The sequence below is a fragment of the Marmota marmota genome, unplaced genomic scaffold, assembly GCF_001458135.2.
Source record: "Marmota marmota marmota unplaced genomic scaffold, marMar, whole genome shotgun sequence".
Taxonomy (NCBI): domain Eukaryota; kingdom Metazoa; phylum Chordata; class Mammalia; order Rodentia; family Sciuridae; genus Marmota; species Marmota marmota.
The window spans coordinates 49868671-49884500 of record NW_026000005.1 but is presented as its reverse complement, the minus strand read 5'-3'; the positions used below and the strand labels follow the sequence as shown (position 1 = coordinate 49884500).

At 52.7% G+C, this 15830-nt stretch overlaps 1 protein-coding gene across 10 annotated transcripts in view; it reads right to left on the bottom strand.

Moving 5' to 3' along the window:
• Agap1 (ArfGAP with GTPase domain, ankyrin repeat and PH domain 1) overlaps window positions 1–15830 on the bottom strand; it is a 353309-nt gene that overhangs the window by 104603 nt on the left and 232876 nt on the right. For 8 of the 10 annotated variants that reach the window (XR_007349582.1, XM_048808781.1, XM_048808784.1 and 5 more), the window contains one exon: window positions 15381–15542. The exons of the other annotated variants lie outside the window; for them this stretch is intronic. Coding sequence is in view for 7 of the 8 variants with exons in the window: in XM_048808781.1 (XP_048664738.1) it covers window positions 15381–15542 (162 nt within the window). In the remaining variant the exon portion in view is untranslated. The remainder of the gene's footprint in view (window positions 1–15380; window positions 15543–15830) is intronic. 10 annotated transcript variants of the gene reach the window in all.

The window sequence follows — 15830 nt, the reverse complement described above, 5'->3', positions numbered from 1 at the left end:
AGGCCTGAGGTGGGGGGCTGCTCTGAGGCATCACGCCCCTCCCTGGACAGCAAGCTCCCGGTGGGCAGGGCCACCCACTCCTCTAGCAGCACAGGGCAGGGTCCTCCATGTGGCCAACAGCCAAGAGACACTTGTTCTGAGCTTGAATTAAAAGTACTTCAACCCCCAACCCATAACCACCAAGAATACTGGAGGCACAGGCTGGAGGACCGGGCATTGCCTGTATCCCGAGGTCGTTCAACACCCTGATATCGACCCCACCTTTGCCAGATCACAGAAGGGGTGCCCTCAGGGACACTCCTCCAAGAGCAGGAAACCTGATGGCAGCATGCTAGCCAGGGAGTATGACAGCATGGGGTCTGCAGGGACAGGCCAAGGTGCACAGGGACTAGACTGCCACCTGGGACAGGGCCTGAGACAGGCTGACCAGTGGAAAGCCATCCAGACCTCTGGGATTCAGATGGTGACAATGACACTCGCTCTGGGAAACACACACTGACCATAGTGAAGAGGGCGGGAATAAAGGCCGAGGGCCCAGTCACCGTCACGAAGTGGGAATAGGGGACGAGGACCAAGGCACTGTCATGAAGTCGGACCTGAAGCTTCACTCAGCCAAGGAGGAGTTCACACACACACACACACACACACACACACACACACAGCCTCTTACCTTTAGGATTCCTTTTACCTGCTGGGCCACTCATTACTGGAAAGTTATAGAAAAAGATGCAGGCGTTTCAGAGACGCGGGGAGAAGCTCATCTCTGCAGATTGAAACGTGAGCAATGCTGCCCCCCAGCAGACCACCCCTCGGGAAGGAGCCTGTCTCGAGACCACACCTGCCCCGGCTCAGAAGCCATCCCCAGGGGAATCCTGACTGTTAGGCAGGTGCCCCTGATTCCTGAGGTGAGGGATCTCTTCACTCACAGGCCAAGGAGAAGAAGCATTAACTACAAATACCAGGATTTTTGTTTTTGTCCTTATTTTTTGAAAAAAAAAAAAAAAAAAAAGGAACATGTCTGTCATATGTTTTAATCACTAACAGGGAGCCTACAAGTTGATCACTCGTTTACCAGAGTCTCTGCAGTTCCATATGAAGGACAGGGAAGAGAGGGACGTCAGAGAGTGATGTCCAGAAAAAGAATTGGGCAGTTCTTCAAAAGGCTAATGACAGTTACCAGATGATGTGGCGACCTACTCCTAGGCAGACACTCTAAGAACTTACATAAAGGGGATTCTCTTAGGTACTGTGTGCCAATAGAACAGCCAGGTAGAAGCCACCAAGTCTCCATGAGCAGATGAAGAGGCGAAAGGTGGCCAGTCTCCACGAGGACATGCATTCAGCTGTGAAGGGGACGGGCATGCCCACTCCCACCGGGGCCTGGAAACGGGCACCAGACACCAAGGACAAGCACCCTTCTAGATGAAGTAAATGGACTAGGCGAGTTCCCAGGGGCCGGGGGATCACGGCTCAGTGGGTGCAGAGCTGCTGTGGGGCGACCAGGTGAGCTGGGTGGTGAAGAGGCCGTGAGTGTGAGTGGGATCAGTGACCCTGAACCGTGGGCCTAAAGGGGGACTTCTATGTCGTACACTCGGGCACAGTAAAAAAGTTAAAAACAGAACAGAAGCCCCTCCCAAAGAAAGAGGAAAGAAAGACAAGAAAGAAGGGATAAAGAGTAGTAGGTACAGGTGGGAAGAGAGGGCAGAGGAGAGGAGGAGAGGAAAAAGCAAGAGAGAAGCGGAAGGAAGAGAGGAGAAAAGGAGAGGAGGAGAGGAGAGAGGAGGAGAGGAGGAGAGAGGAGGAGAGGAGGGAGAGGAGGAGAGAGGAGGAGAGAGGAGGAGAGGAGGAGAGGAGGAGAGGAGGAGAGGAGGAGAGGAGGGGAGAGGAGGAGAGGAGGGAAATGGGAAACGGAGGCAGAACAAGGAGGGCAGGTCAGCTTGGGAGAGGGCAGGACAGACCCAAGGTGGGCAGAGGACGGCCAGGTGCGGGTGCCCTGGCAGGAGCTGTGACCAGGCTCCCTCCAGCTGCAACCTGCTGCCCCTGGGGGGCCCATCGCAGCCCCAGCATCCAGGAGACCAGCCTCCCCCCACACCCCCTGCTGGCTCTAAGCCAAGTAGACCTGGGGGAGGGGGTGGTCACAGACAGGTCCTGACAGTGGGGAGGGGCTGGGAAAAGGAAAGCAGGAACTGGACTAGGCTGAGAATCCGGGCTGTCCGTTCCCAAGAAGAGCTCTGCAAGCAGAGGGGAAGGGAAGGTGAACTCTCCTGGGCAGATGAAGCCGTGGTTGGCCATCAGAGGAAGCATCACGCATCAGAGGGGGGTTTCAGCAGAGCACAGGGCAGAGGGACAGCAGAAAGGCCCTCTGTGTGCCCTGCCTCTGGGCCTCGGAGAGCAGGGAGGCTGCAACCACCTAGCCCAGCCCCCGCCCTCCTCTGAGCAGAGGACAGCTCAGGCACATTCATGGCTTAAGAGTGGTTCAGGAGAACTGTCCTGTAGCAGCACACGGCAGCAGGGTCCTCAGGACCCACCACACCTGCCTCCTCCCACATCCTCGCTGAATCTCCCCACGGATGTTCCCAAGGGTGGGGAGCAAAGCAAGGCCTGGGGACGGGGCGTGGGTTCCAAGGAAACAGAGATCTCAACTGTTTGATGAACTGGCCGGTACAGGGTAATTCTCTGGGTTCACTGAAACCACGCCTTCTAGTTTGCTAGAAGAATCCACCTGTCAGGTAAAACTGCCAGGTCGTAAACAGATCATCGTGATACACGCCGATTCTCTAAGATGACGATCTTTAAAACTTTGACCATTTGTTAATTATGGACTTGGTACTTTCCAAGTTTATGAAAATTCACTTTGTCTATCTGTTGACACATAGATATGGGCAAAACGACAAAAGTGCATACAGACTGAATGTTAACTTATTAAAATTAATTAAGAAGCATCCACTGGATAAAGTATTATAAAGTCCTTTCTATTTATGTGAACTTAATTGACAGGAAAAGTCCCAGGTAAGGCAAGTGCAAAAATAAATCCAACCTTCCACAGGGAGGGATGGTCACTGCGGAGACACAGCAAGAGGTGGCAGCGGAATGTCCATGCATCCTGCTTGGACAGGGCTGATCTGCAGCTTCTACGCTGTGGCCTCAAGTAAGTGCGTTAAACTTTACGACCCTCGGTTTCCTCTGTTATAAAAACTGGGATTACTGCACCTACCTCCAGGCTCCCAGGAGGGTCACGAGAGGATGCATACATGTTTAACCACAGGGCTGGCCGCACGGCAGAGGGTCAGCCGGGGGCTCCAAGATTACTGCTAGTAGATGGGTAAGTCGGATTTTCTCTTTGGGGACTGATTTTCTCTTCTAAAGAGGCATCATCACATCTAAATTTTGAAGTAACTGTGTGTGTGTGTGTGAGAGAGAGAGAGAGAGAGAGACCGACCTTGAGTGAGCGCTGCTGTGAGTTCTTGCAGGGCTGTTCTGGTGCTAGACCTACAGGGCCTCACGGCTTCCGCAGGGAGCCGACCAAAGGGGAAAATTATTCCCACCTGCAGAAAGCACCAAAGACGCAAACAAAAATCAAGTAAAAGAACAAAGCTGCCTACTTATTTCATTAGAAAGAGTCAAATCGAGTTATTGAAACATTCACTGGAGAAATGCTGGGGGCCGCAGCCTGGGCGTCAGCTCAGGGTCAGGGCCCCAGGCCACCTCGCTCCGGTGGATTTCAAGATGTTTTCTGGAACATCTTACACTGATCACTTACTCTGGGCTTGCTCAGAGTTCCCTTCTGTAATCTGGCACAAAATATGTTAAAAGTAACTTTGAAATTTTCCTACCTAGTGATTCCAGAACAATCCATGAGCCAAGAATCAGAATTCAGTCTGCGACATGAGAAGCAAAACTCTGGTGCACACAAGTCTCCTCTGATACAATCATGTGCCAACTGTGTGACCTTCGCAGCAGGCGGCATTGTGCACCGTTCTGGTGGGAAAAGAGCCCATCCTCTCAAATAACCCTGGGCTCGGAGACCACACAACAGGCTGAGCTATGAGGTAAGACCCTTTTGGGCGTTGGTCACTGAAGACGAGCAGATCAACTGTGGAAGAATGCGTTCCTGACCTTCTTGCAGATGAAAATAAATCTTTAGGTAATTAAAGCTTTCTTGCTAAGATGGAAACTCACCCACAGTTCTCCTCAAAGCTGGGAGCATCCCCGGGATTAATCTGGGAGCCTGAATGCAGTGGCCGTGTGATTGAACCTGTCCTCCATGCTCAACGTGCATGCGCAGCAGCAAGTGCAGTGAGATATCTTAAGTATTATCAAACATTATGTCATTAAATAGAAATTAGATGGAAACAAGGGAAGCCTAAAAATTGACTAGGAGTCCGGATGCTCTAAATCCTAATACGTCCATTTCTCACCTGAAGCCCTCTCCAAATGCAGTTTTGCTATTAAGCAAAACCCAAAGAAAGGTAATCAATCCCAACTAAAAAGCACTTACCCCAGTGACGGTGTGCAAGCCACTTCAAACCCCTGGCTGCCTGCCAAAGCCCAGACAACAGCCGTCAATGCTCTGACTATCCGAGGAGCACAGGGGCCATGCATAATTGACTAGAAGATGGGCCAAAACTGTGCCCAATCAGTGTGTGATCAAAAACGCGTGGAATATTCAGCACCACTTGATTACACGGAGGTTCGTCCTTTCCCTCTCCTCACGAAATCTCTTCAAGGTCCACAGTACTGTAATAAGATCATTACTGTCAAGCGGTACGAATCGCAGGCAATGAGTCTTGGGATGGGGAGTCATACTTCACAAGCTCCCCTGGTTTCTCTCTCTCTCTCTCTCTCTTTTTTTTTTTGTATTTTACTGCATGCAGAGGCAGCAGGGCGACGAGGTGGCAGATAATGATCACATCACTGTGTGGCAACTAGAAAGGCACTTTTAAGAAAAAGCAGAGAGAAATCAGCTTAAGAGAAACTAAAACATTTTTCGTTTGCAGTTTTTCCCCCTTAAAAAAATTAAATAGAATTAAACTGTGTGCAGTAGGCGCTTTTCATGAACTCTGATAGAATGTCATTGAATCCAACCGTTTGATAGATTTTCATATCGCAGCAAAGCCCATTACCCCACAGACAAATGGCCAGTTTTCTCCATGTCCCGCATACAGAAGAAACCCTAGTGAAGTTGTGTGTGTACGTGGCAATGCCTGGTCAAGTTTCCGCCAAGCCCACTTCTTTCATTGTGATGCACCCAGGCCTTGGTACCTGGTGCCACTTCTTCATCTGATGGAAAAGGGGTGGAGCTTGAAGCTGGGAGGGCATCAGAAAAGATCCGTAAATAAACAAGCTGGCCTCAAGCCGCACCTTCTCCCCAGCATTCACAACACATCTCAGTAAGACCAGAGGGAGCAGCAACCAGGAAGGGACCTGGAGCCAGGGGCGGCAGGCGTTCTGCAGTGAGTCCTTGAGCGCACCATGAGGGGCTTAGCCCATCACTCTCCTCCCTCCAACTCAGACTGCCCTGAAAACGCCCACTCTCCTCATCCAAAAGAGAAAAGGACAGGCGCATCTCCTCGGCAGGAACACAGAAACTGGATCATGCATCCAAGCTTCAAGAGGCATGTGCCCTGGCACGAAGTCCATCATCCTATCCTGAGTGTCAGAAGCCGTGGCCTCGTCTTCTGTTTGAATGTATCTGAGAGCGCATGCACATGGGAGAAAAAGAAAGCTGTTTGCAAAGAAGCGATAGCCCAACACCACACCAGGAGTCCTGGGGAAGAGGCCCGGCAAGATCAGATCCAGCAGAGGGGGAGCTGCTTAGCTCTCAAGGGCCAGGGTGGGGAGCAGAGGGCGGGCGTGTGAGCCACCGGAGAACCGCAGGTCTCAGGGAGGGGACAGCTTCCGGGCTGTAGGACCGAGAGCCACACGCCTACACAGGCTCCTCACGCACTCAGGAGGAAGGTGCAGGTGTGTACAGAACGTTCAGCTACAAGTCCCGAGGCCCGAGGGAGGCCTGGTACCCACCTCTCACCTGCTGGTCTTGGGCTCACCTTCACCTTCATTCAACCTTTCCCTCATTTGTGAAGAGACCCCCCCACACACTATAGGGGTGTCTGAGCTGTGCAGTGAGACCACGCATATTCAAGGGCAGGCGTGGCTCAGTCATTTTGTACTTGATGGCCTATCCTAACAGGTCCCAGACCTGGAAGGAGGAGAGGGTTTGGGGCAGTCGTGAACTGTGGCAGGTTCCAACCCAAGAGACTGAGTCCACCAGGCAGCCCCCTTAACGGCAAGGTGGGCACAGGAATGCCAACTCCCCCATGCAGGAACAGGGAGCTGCCTGGTTTCATTGACTTTCTCTCCTAAAATCCCTGTGTCAAAGCTCCAACCTCAACCAGATGGTGACTGGAGACTGGGTCTGTGGGAGGTGATGTCGGCTGATTGGATGGGGTCCCCACTAGGGAACTGGTGGCCGTATGCAAAAAGGCAGAGCCTGCCCCCCTCCCACAATGTGCACACTCCATGGAAGGCCACGTGAGGACACACGGAGGAGGTGGCTGTCTGCAGGCCAGGAAGTTGGGCAGAGGCCACAAGTGAGAGGAACGAGCCCGCTGCCTAAGCCACCCTGCTGTTTCGATGTGGCATCTGTGCCAAGACAAAAGGTGCCGCATTTTTACTCAGTCCCTCCCATCTGCCAAGCTGCTCTTACACTGACGAGGTCAACATCTCCTTCTGTTCTCCATCTCTAGAAGAGGGAGGCAGCCTCTGCTGTGTGTGAGGTGGAGCACCGTTGGGTTTCATCATTGCCAAGGCTGGAGGAAAGAGAGCTCATCCCACTAGAACAGCTGAGAATGACTTCCAGGGGCCTGGCCGCACGGGTCTAGCACAGAGCCTGGTACAGCTGGGTGAGGCTGAGATGAACCCCCTCCCAGATCCAGACCAGCCTTGCCACCTACGTTCTGAACTCTGTGCTTCAGCCTGAACCCTGCGCCTCGGTGATAAGACACCCAGGGCAGGTCAAGTGTGGAGAGCAGAGAAGGGGTCTGATGGCATGGAAGATCTGAGGGGAGTGTGCTGCAGCCAGAACCGGCTCTGCCTCTTCTGCCCCAGGACTTGGTCCAGGGGTCGCAGCTTTGTTGCTGAGTTAAGTGGCTGAGTTACGACCCAGGAAGTGGGAACATTCTGAGAGCATAAAGAGAAGGACTTCAAGGTGGAACCTGACTCTCCTAGCAGCCAGTCTACCCGGGGACTGCTGAGCTGTGCCGAGTTCCAACTTCTGGGCGCTGGGAGAAACTGTGCTGTCACGAGCTCTGTGGGAAGACACCGGAGCTGGCCGAGCCCAGAGGTGGAAAGGGCCTCTCTGAGTCTAGGTGAAACACATCCCATCCTGCATGTGAGAGAAGGGCCTTGCCAGCCACCTGCATGTGGCAAGGGTGAGTATATGTCCTGTAGAGCAGGGGACGGGGCTTGAACACTGGTCCTGTGGCACTGGAGGACTCTGGGACACCACTGGGGATCCTAAGATTGATCTCATATTCACTTTTCAGATTGCCACCCTTGGGAAAGCAGAGATTTCACTCTCTACAGAATGGGATGCAAATATCCTGGCCCTCTGTGAGTCTTCCTGAGGATCTCCCAGGCAACACAGATGCTTGGGTGCAGCGCCCCCCACCCCAGCCTGCTGCAGGTCTGCTCTGCCCACTGCCATGTGACTGCCAAGGGCAGGGACATCTCAGCCACTTCACATGCCAAGTCAGGCACACTGGCATGCAGTAGGTGCTCAATGTGCTTTCACAGCCCTGAAGCTAACCTGTTTAGTTTGTGCGGACTTAAAAAAAAAAAAAAGTACCCAAACTCCTCTTGTCTGTTAGCTCATCGTGATGGGGATCCTCTGTTCTGGCCCCCCGCCGCTGTGACCGACTCATCTTTGTTTATTTCCGACCCGCGGACTTCCACAAAGCATCTGAGAGCGCTATGGCTTGTGTGTGTTTGTGGCAGCCAGACTGTACCCGGCAGGACGGCTTTTGAGTCAACTGTGCCCAATCCACAATGTCAACGTCTAGAGTAAACCCAGGTCCACTCGGTTTCAGCAAGTCCACTCTCTGGGCAGCTCGAGTTTCAACCTGAGAAGTCTCTTTGGGAAACTGACCTGGTTTGCGGGGAGAGGGCAAGGCCATCAGCACACACCTGTCCTCCATAACCCACGGCACCAGGGCAGCGAGGCCGGCCGGCCTCCTATGCTCTTCAGCCTGTCTTTGGGGAGCGTCTCTGATTCTGGGCTTTTCACATGCACCAGAATTAACTGCTCAACCCAACTATTCAGATGCACTAACAACTGTTCAATAATAGGGGAGTTTCAATAGGAAGACCTCATAATGTGAAAAATCACGGCAGATCATGGAGTTTTTAAGAAGTTGATACAGAGACTTCTCATTCCTCTTCCTTTCCAGGTAGCTGCCCAAATTAAAACCAGGAATAGACATGCAGTGCTGGATGAGAAGAAGAAATCCAAGAGTGACAAATGGCAGTAAGACCCGTGCAGCCAGCTCCTATAAATCCCCCCATCCTTCTAGCCACTTCTAAATAACACAGAATTAAATGAGAAAGCCCATGTACACGGGGGGAAACCCACCAACAGCATGTTGACTAGGACCTGCCAATCATGTGTACAGCGTCACAGGCATGGTGACTGTATCCCAAAAGCGAGGAAGAGAACATCATGGTAATGAAACACTTAGGAGCTTGTTACATTCTAAATAATAAGAAAATGCCCTTCCCTGTCATGATATGCAAAATCCCCAAATCATCCAACGATGGCTTCAAGCACACAGCAGGTGACATGGCTCAGTGGTTCGGGGAGGGCCAAGCCCCGTGGGCTGGAGGTGAGTGTGCAGGGAAACACCCACAACCCCACACGGCACATGCTGAGTTCTATGCTTTCCTCCGAAGTGCCTTTCAAAACACTGACAGGCTAATTTAAAAATTCCCTAAGGTAAAAGGTAAGTGACCAAGAAGAGCAACACCTATTAATTAGGATCTGAGTAAAAATATCACTCCATCCCCTGACTGATCCCAGGCCACCACCGCTGGTGTCCAGCTCACAGGTATCGGCACTCAGTGAAGAGGTGATGCCCCTGCGGAGTTCATCAGATCAGAGACCCGACACGCACCAAACCCACAGAATAAGGAGTTGATTCTGCCATGGGTGAGCCGTCCCTAACTCTTGTCCTTCTGAATACCCCACCCTTCCCCAGTGTTCTGCCCGGCCTCCTGGGGGCAGTTTCCCCAGTGTTCTGCTGTACCTCCACACGGTGGCTCTGTGTTCCCTGGGGAGAGAGGAACTGAGGTTTATTTCTCAGTGTCTCCCACGGAGCCTTAGGTGTGATGGTTTCCCTGTGGTGATTGCTTAATATTGATGAAAGAACAAAATGACCCGTGATTTCAGGGTCTCCTGTTTAAAAATGAAACGAAACTAAGTCCAAGTTGATGCAATTTGTCAATTTCTCGGGGCACCCCTCGACTGTTCAGGAATTCAGCTGCGGTGAGGAATTTACTTCCGACCATGCAGGGAGCCTGCTTGTGGCTTACCCTGACCAGGATGATCTTTCACTCTCCGTCCGGGATCAACCACTGAATGGTTCAGCAAAGACCAGAAGGGACGACCAAAGGAACGGGATGAGAAGGATGAAATAAATTCCCTTCTGAGACCTTTAGCACAAGGCACCGGGTGACCCCAAGCGTGGGGGAACAGGATTTCTGCATAACCCTCTTGTCTGTAAGATTGGGTAAATCAGATGGGCCCTGCATTTAAAAAGAAAGATTTTTCTGCTATACAACTTCTAGATGTTAGGATCCATATAAAAGCCAGTGTCTTTACATGGAATCGGAGAAATATCAAGGAAACTATTCAGTCTGCTCCACTCCTAGATTCAAAAGCCGCTCCACACACCTCAAAGACTTGCTTTTTGCCTGGCAGAAAGAGTTTGAGGCAGAGAATCAAGAGACAGTTCTGTCACCTACCAGCAACCTGACCCTGGACAAGAAAGCCACTTAACCTCTCGCTACTTCAGCCTTTTCACTGGGGAAACAGGGAAATTAGCACTTGATGTAAACTTGCATGAATGTTACCAAACTAACAGAACCACGAGATCTGGGGCCACGGAAGGCGACTGCAGAGACCGTGGCTTCATCTCAGCAATGACAGGCTCACCCCGGACCCTGGATAAGAAGACGCCCAGGAAGTGCAGTGTCTGGTGACAACAAGCCCCTAAAGACCTAGAAAATCCCCACACCCAAGGGCCTTCCCCAGCACCCACACTTCAGCCCAGTGCCAGCCAGGGCCCAGAACCACGGCAGAAGCAACCTGTGTCACCCGTTCCTGCAGGGTGGGCAGACAGTGCTGCGTCTGCTGCAGGGCCGGGGTCTCAGCACAGCTGGGCTCTTAGTTTTCTTTTATTATGGAAAGCAAATCCATCTCCATGAAGCTTCTGCCCATGGGTCCCACTGAAGCCAGCTGGGCCACCCAGGACAAGCCAAGGCTGGACCTCACACGCTTGGTGGGACTTCTGTCTTCTGCACACTTGGCAGGCCCCATGCCCTTAGTCCCCCGTTGCTCTCTTCTCCCACTCAGGGTCTCTCGGGACCAGCCTTGGTCCCCATCGCTGCCCTCCCCAGGATCATCTGAACCCACCTTCTCTGGCCCACGATCACTGGATCTGAATGACCCACATTTTCTTTACCGTACTCAATAATCCCCACCACCTCTGATCCAACTCAAAGTCAAGGATCTGCCTGGCATTCATGCCGGTGTTCTCGGTGGTCTTCGAGATGGGCAAACGAAGGGCACAAGCAGAAGCTGTGTGGGGACATCACTCTTCCCCTCAGGGTTTTGTGGTGAGGCTACGGACGCTGCTTCCAAAAGGGCTGTCCCACTTTGCCATCAGTGGGAAAGGGCCCTGTCCCTGATGCTCTCAATAAACACAATTTTAAAATTCTCCATGTTTGAAAAGGAAAACAGTGAAAAATTAATTGAAAGTGAGACCACCAAACCCTATGTCTTGCTCAGATTTTGGCAGCCGAACTACTGACAGAACGTTAACCTCTGGTCGAGTTTTCCTGAATAAAAACATCACAGAATTGCCCAACATTATGATAGAGCAAAGTGTCTGTGAAACTCTCATAGGCTTACAGAGAACGGAAGAACAGATCCGAACTTGGGGAGGCTCCTGGCAGGTGGGCAGGGGGGGCGCGTGCCTCATGGAGAACTGTACAGTGGTCCCTATGTGCCTGCACCCCTTACCGCCCAGGCCAGCAGCCTCAGGACTTGGGTGGGGGGCACTGAGCATGCCCCCACAGTTCTGAGGCCTGTGGTAGTAAAGGGCACAGGGTGTCCCAGTCAGGAAGTAGCTTTGTCCTCACCCCCAGAGCCTTCCCCGCAGGCCAGGTCACCTCCACACCATAGGACTCCTTACACCATCGTGGTTACCCAGGAGCCCAGGGAAGGAGGCTCATCCACGCACCCTCTGCTCATGGTCAGCTGTGAATTGGTCAGGTCCTTTGTAAGGACTCCTTACAAAGATGAGGAGTCCTTCAGCCATTGCCTCTGCTCGCGGAGTTTTCTAGACTCACCCAATTCCCTTAACATTGTAGACAGAAGAAACGGCTGTTTACGTGGAGCACAGTAGGCCTCTGGGGCCACGTGGTGCGGAATTCAATTCCTAGCCTTCAGTAGAGACGAGCCACACTAGGGGACTATGTGAGAGCCAGTGCCATGAGCCCCTCGCTGGAAGGAACCCCAGTTCCCACCTGCCATGCGCAGCCCTGGTGGACGGGATCTCTGGGGTGGACGCGGCACAAGGGGGGACGATGGTCAGCCTTCGCTTTCTGAGTGGGCACATAGAAGGTAAGAGACAGCTGGCCGTACCTCCTCCAGGAGCCAGGATGCCTGTGCAGAGGCTCCTTACCTCGTGTAGTTGGGGACGGCACTGAGGTCCACGTGGGAAGCCACAATGGCACCAGGAGCCCCAGTGGACAGCACACCCCTTCCCTGGACAGACTTCCAGACCTTCTCTGGAGACACTAAAAGGGGCTGGGGATGTGGCTCCATGGTAGAGCGCTTGCCTCGCATGCTCAAGGCCCCAACTTTGAGCCCCAGCACCCCCACAAACACAAAATAAATAGAAATGGTGTACATCACTGAATCGGAAGCACCCCTTCCCTTGAGAGTCCTCCAGTCTCTGGTGCTTGTGAAAGCTGAGCAGCAGTCACTGGCCTGATTTCCTCAGGGATGTGCAAAAGGCCTCCCGGGGTAGACCCATGTGGCCAGCATCTGCGGCTCTCATGGCTTGGCTTCTGGTTGGATTTGGTGAGGAGGGGGCCGAGTAGACAGAGGACAGGAGGAGCTAGGGTGCTGCCCTGTTCACCTGCAGGACCGTGTCCCTCTGCTGAAGGCCACAGCTCCCTGCTGGAGACACGTCCCTCCTTGCCCAGCTCCCCCACACCTCTGCAGACAGTTCCCAGGGTAACTCCGCAGTGACCAGCGGGGGGCCTTGTATCTGCCCCCAGGATCCTGACTGACTCGGCTGTCTATGAGGTTTTGTTTTTGACACTCTCAGGGGATCTGAATGTCGTCATCTGTCCCAGCAGGTGGGTCAGAACCATAAACTCAATGGCTTCCCAGGCACCTTCGTAGGGCTGCCTGGCTCTCCAATCATGGTGCTCCAGCCCCAGGCCGGGCCTGTGCAGCGGTGGTAACTGACCTGCGTTCTGCGGGAGCCACCAACAGGTATTCTTACAGCTCTGGTAGAATATGCACAGCTGGCTTTAATTTCGAGAACACAATGCTTCATTTGGATGGTTCACACAATGTGCTTAAGGAATTACTAGTTATGAAGACCATTAAAAGGGGCTGGGGATGTGGCTCATGCTAAGAAGCTTGCCTAGCATGCTCAAGGCCCCAACTTTGAGCCCCAGCACCCGCACTAACACAAAATAAACAAATAAATAGAAACAGTGTACATCACTGAATCTAAAACGACTTCAATGGCAGGACACAATCTGACTCATAAATGCTAAAATATGGAGAGAAATTGTGCCTTAGAAATAAGAGAATAATCTCAGTAGCTCAGGAGGCTGAGGCAGGGGGATAGTGAGTTCAAAGCCAGTCTCAGAAAAAGCGAGGCCCTAAGCAACTCGTGAGGCCCTGTCTTTACATAAAATACAAAATTGGGCTGGGGATGTGGCTCAGTGGTGGAGAGCCCTGAGTTCAATCCCCAGTACCACCTGCTTCCCCAAAAACGAAATAACAGAATTCAAACTGGATCACAAAAGCAACTCAGTCTCACAGACTGACTTTTCCCAGGGAAAAGGATACTTACTCTTTTTACAAACAACTTACTGCTTATTTTCTATTGGAAAGATGTCACTAGAAAGTGAGGGGCAGTTCCCCTGGGCCCTGTGCTTCTGCATGCGTGTCACCCATTCACTGGCCCCTGCAGGAGCCCTGCTAAGATTTCCAGGGTGGGTCTTTCCGTGGCAGCTGTCTTTCTGTTTCCACCACCCCCTCTGCAACAAGACCTTCAAAGACAGCGGCCTGCAGCTGGCCAGGACAGGTCCTCTCTGTCCCCGCCTGGAGAAATACTGTGGCTTCGTGCATACCAAAAACCCCGGGGACTCAGCAGGTGGACTTGGAATGCACCAGGGGCCCAACAAGCTCAGGTCACTTATCAGCCTTCCTTCAAACTTACCGCTGGCCAAACGCACCTTCCCAACTGCTGCCAGGCCCTACCTCACAGCAGTCGCCACATCCTTGGGACAATTAAAATGTACCACCCGAGTAGTGACAGGCTGACCTGGTAATCCGTTTCTACCACGTTGTGCTCTGTCAACAAACCACAGGCCAGCTGGAAATACCACATGTCCCATCACACACTTATCTGTGGAGAGGGACGGGGCTCCTCTCCCCTGACTCGTCCCCTCACGGGGAGCCTGGAGGTGGGGGCACAGCTACTGTCCCAAGGCTGCATCAGGATGGGCTGTGGCCATGGCTTTTGGCTGACCGGTTGCTGGAAGGAGACTTGGGAGTGTGAAGGAGACTCACCAACCTCAGGCATTTGTACCAGATTCTTTCCAGTGGGCAGGCAGCAGCACTAGGTGGGTGCTTTGATCCATTATTATTTTCAGCATTGCTATTTTGACAGAATCACCCTTGTTTATCGCAACATGAGAAAACTGGGTTTTATTGTCTACCCTTATTAGCAGAATGCTTATGGGAGGCGAACCAGGAAGAAGTGTGGTTGGGAAGGGCTGTCGGACCTTGTGAGCAGCCCTGAGCTCTCTGGCTCTCAATCATCTGTCCACTCACAACTGAAGGGGGCACTATGCATGCCACCAGAACACCTGCTCATCCCTGCTACTAGGTGCTGTGGGCTCACGCTAATCCACAGGCACAGGAGGGACAGGAGGTCTTCTCTAGCAGGGCCAGCATCTATTGACCTGTGGTTCTGGACACAGACCAGTGGAGCACGCAGGAACAGCACGGCAGACACGCAGAAAGGAAAAGGACCTAAGTAAGGAAGAGCGTTCCCTGAGTGGGGACCCTTGCTGAAGACAGACTTGCAACTGCCGTTCTCACAAAAGCCATTTGTGTCATGAGAACCATGCTTGGGAATTTTAACTTTCCTCTGAAGTATTTCTGTAACTTGTCTATTAGATTGGACTAGTTCTGCCCCTCAGGACGCGGGGCATGTGCACGTGTGCTCAGGCACACACATGCACCCATCTCCACTTGTGTCTGTGGAATAAAAAAACGTAAACTTATTGGAAGGAGCCACATCAGAAAGATCACCCCTGCCATCATGGAGACAATGGGGGACTCAGCAAGTCAAGGGAGAATCAAGGCAAACCACGGCACCTGGGCCACTAAGGGAACCCGCAAAGCAAAGGAGTCAGTGTGCCTGACAGAAGAGGAAGGGGGGGCTGTAGGACAGGCCGCTGAGCACCAGGTGAGCCGCCATCTAGGACAACCGAGACCAGCCAGGATCAGAGGTGACGCCTGACTGAGGTGGTGAGACCCACCCACCTGGAGTGGCTGTTGTGCCCGGGTTGCCCAGGTGGGGACAGGGTACAGAACTCGACCAGGCCTGTGATGGAGACAGTGCTGCCGTCTACCGGCAACTGCAGGAAGGCCCCAGGGTTGAGCCAGACAATCAGACAGGGAGAAGGTGCCAGGCCCTGTCGTGCCACCTTGAAAACAGAAAGCACACACAGGAGCCTGCGTGACTGGGCACTGGTGTTCCAAGGGGATCTCATTTCACAACCTGGAAAACCACATGTGAATTTTCAGAAATGCAGACAGTCACTCTGGGGGTCCCGGATCACCTTACCTTCAGCAGTGCCAGAGAGCCCATCGGCTTTGAAGTTGCTGGTACTTTTCTTCCTTCGGTGCTTCTTTCTGTTGGCGTGGGGGGAGGGGGGCGGGTCGAGCTTGGGGCTGGTGGAGCTGGAGATACTGGGGCTGGAGCACACGGAGTCACCCAGTCCTGTGTCTGCCACCGGACCGGAAAAGGCAAAAAAAATGCAAAGGTAAGCACAGAGAAAGGAGACTTGGGGAAAACACTCAAGCAATGCTCCTCCAGCACCACACAGGGGCCTGCACATGGTGCCCAGTCATGAGGTTGCACATCAGAGGCCCAGAGCTTCCGCAGGAGAAGATCATGGTCCCCTGGCCACCTGCAGGCACCGATTTCTGCATCACCTTCATGCTGGGAGAATTTAAAATTTTCTACTTTGTGTGATGGGAGTCTTGAAAACTCATTTGCAGAATATATGATCTC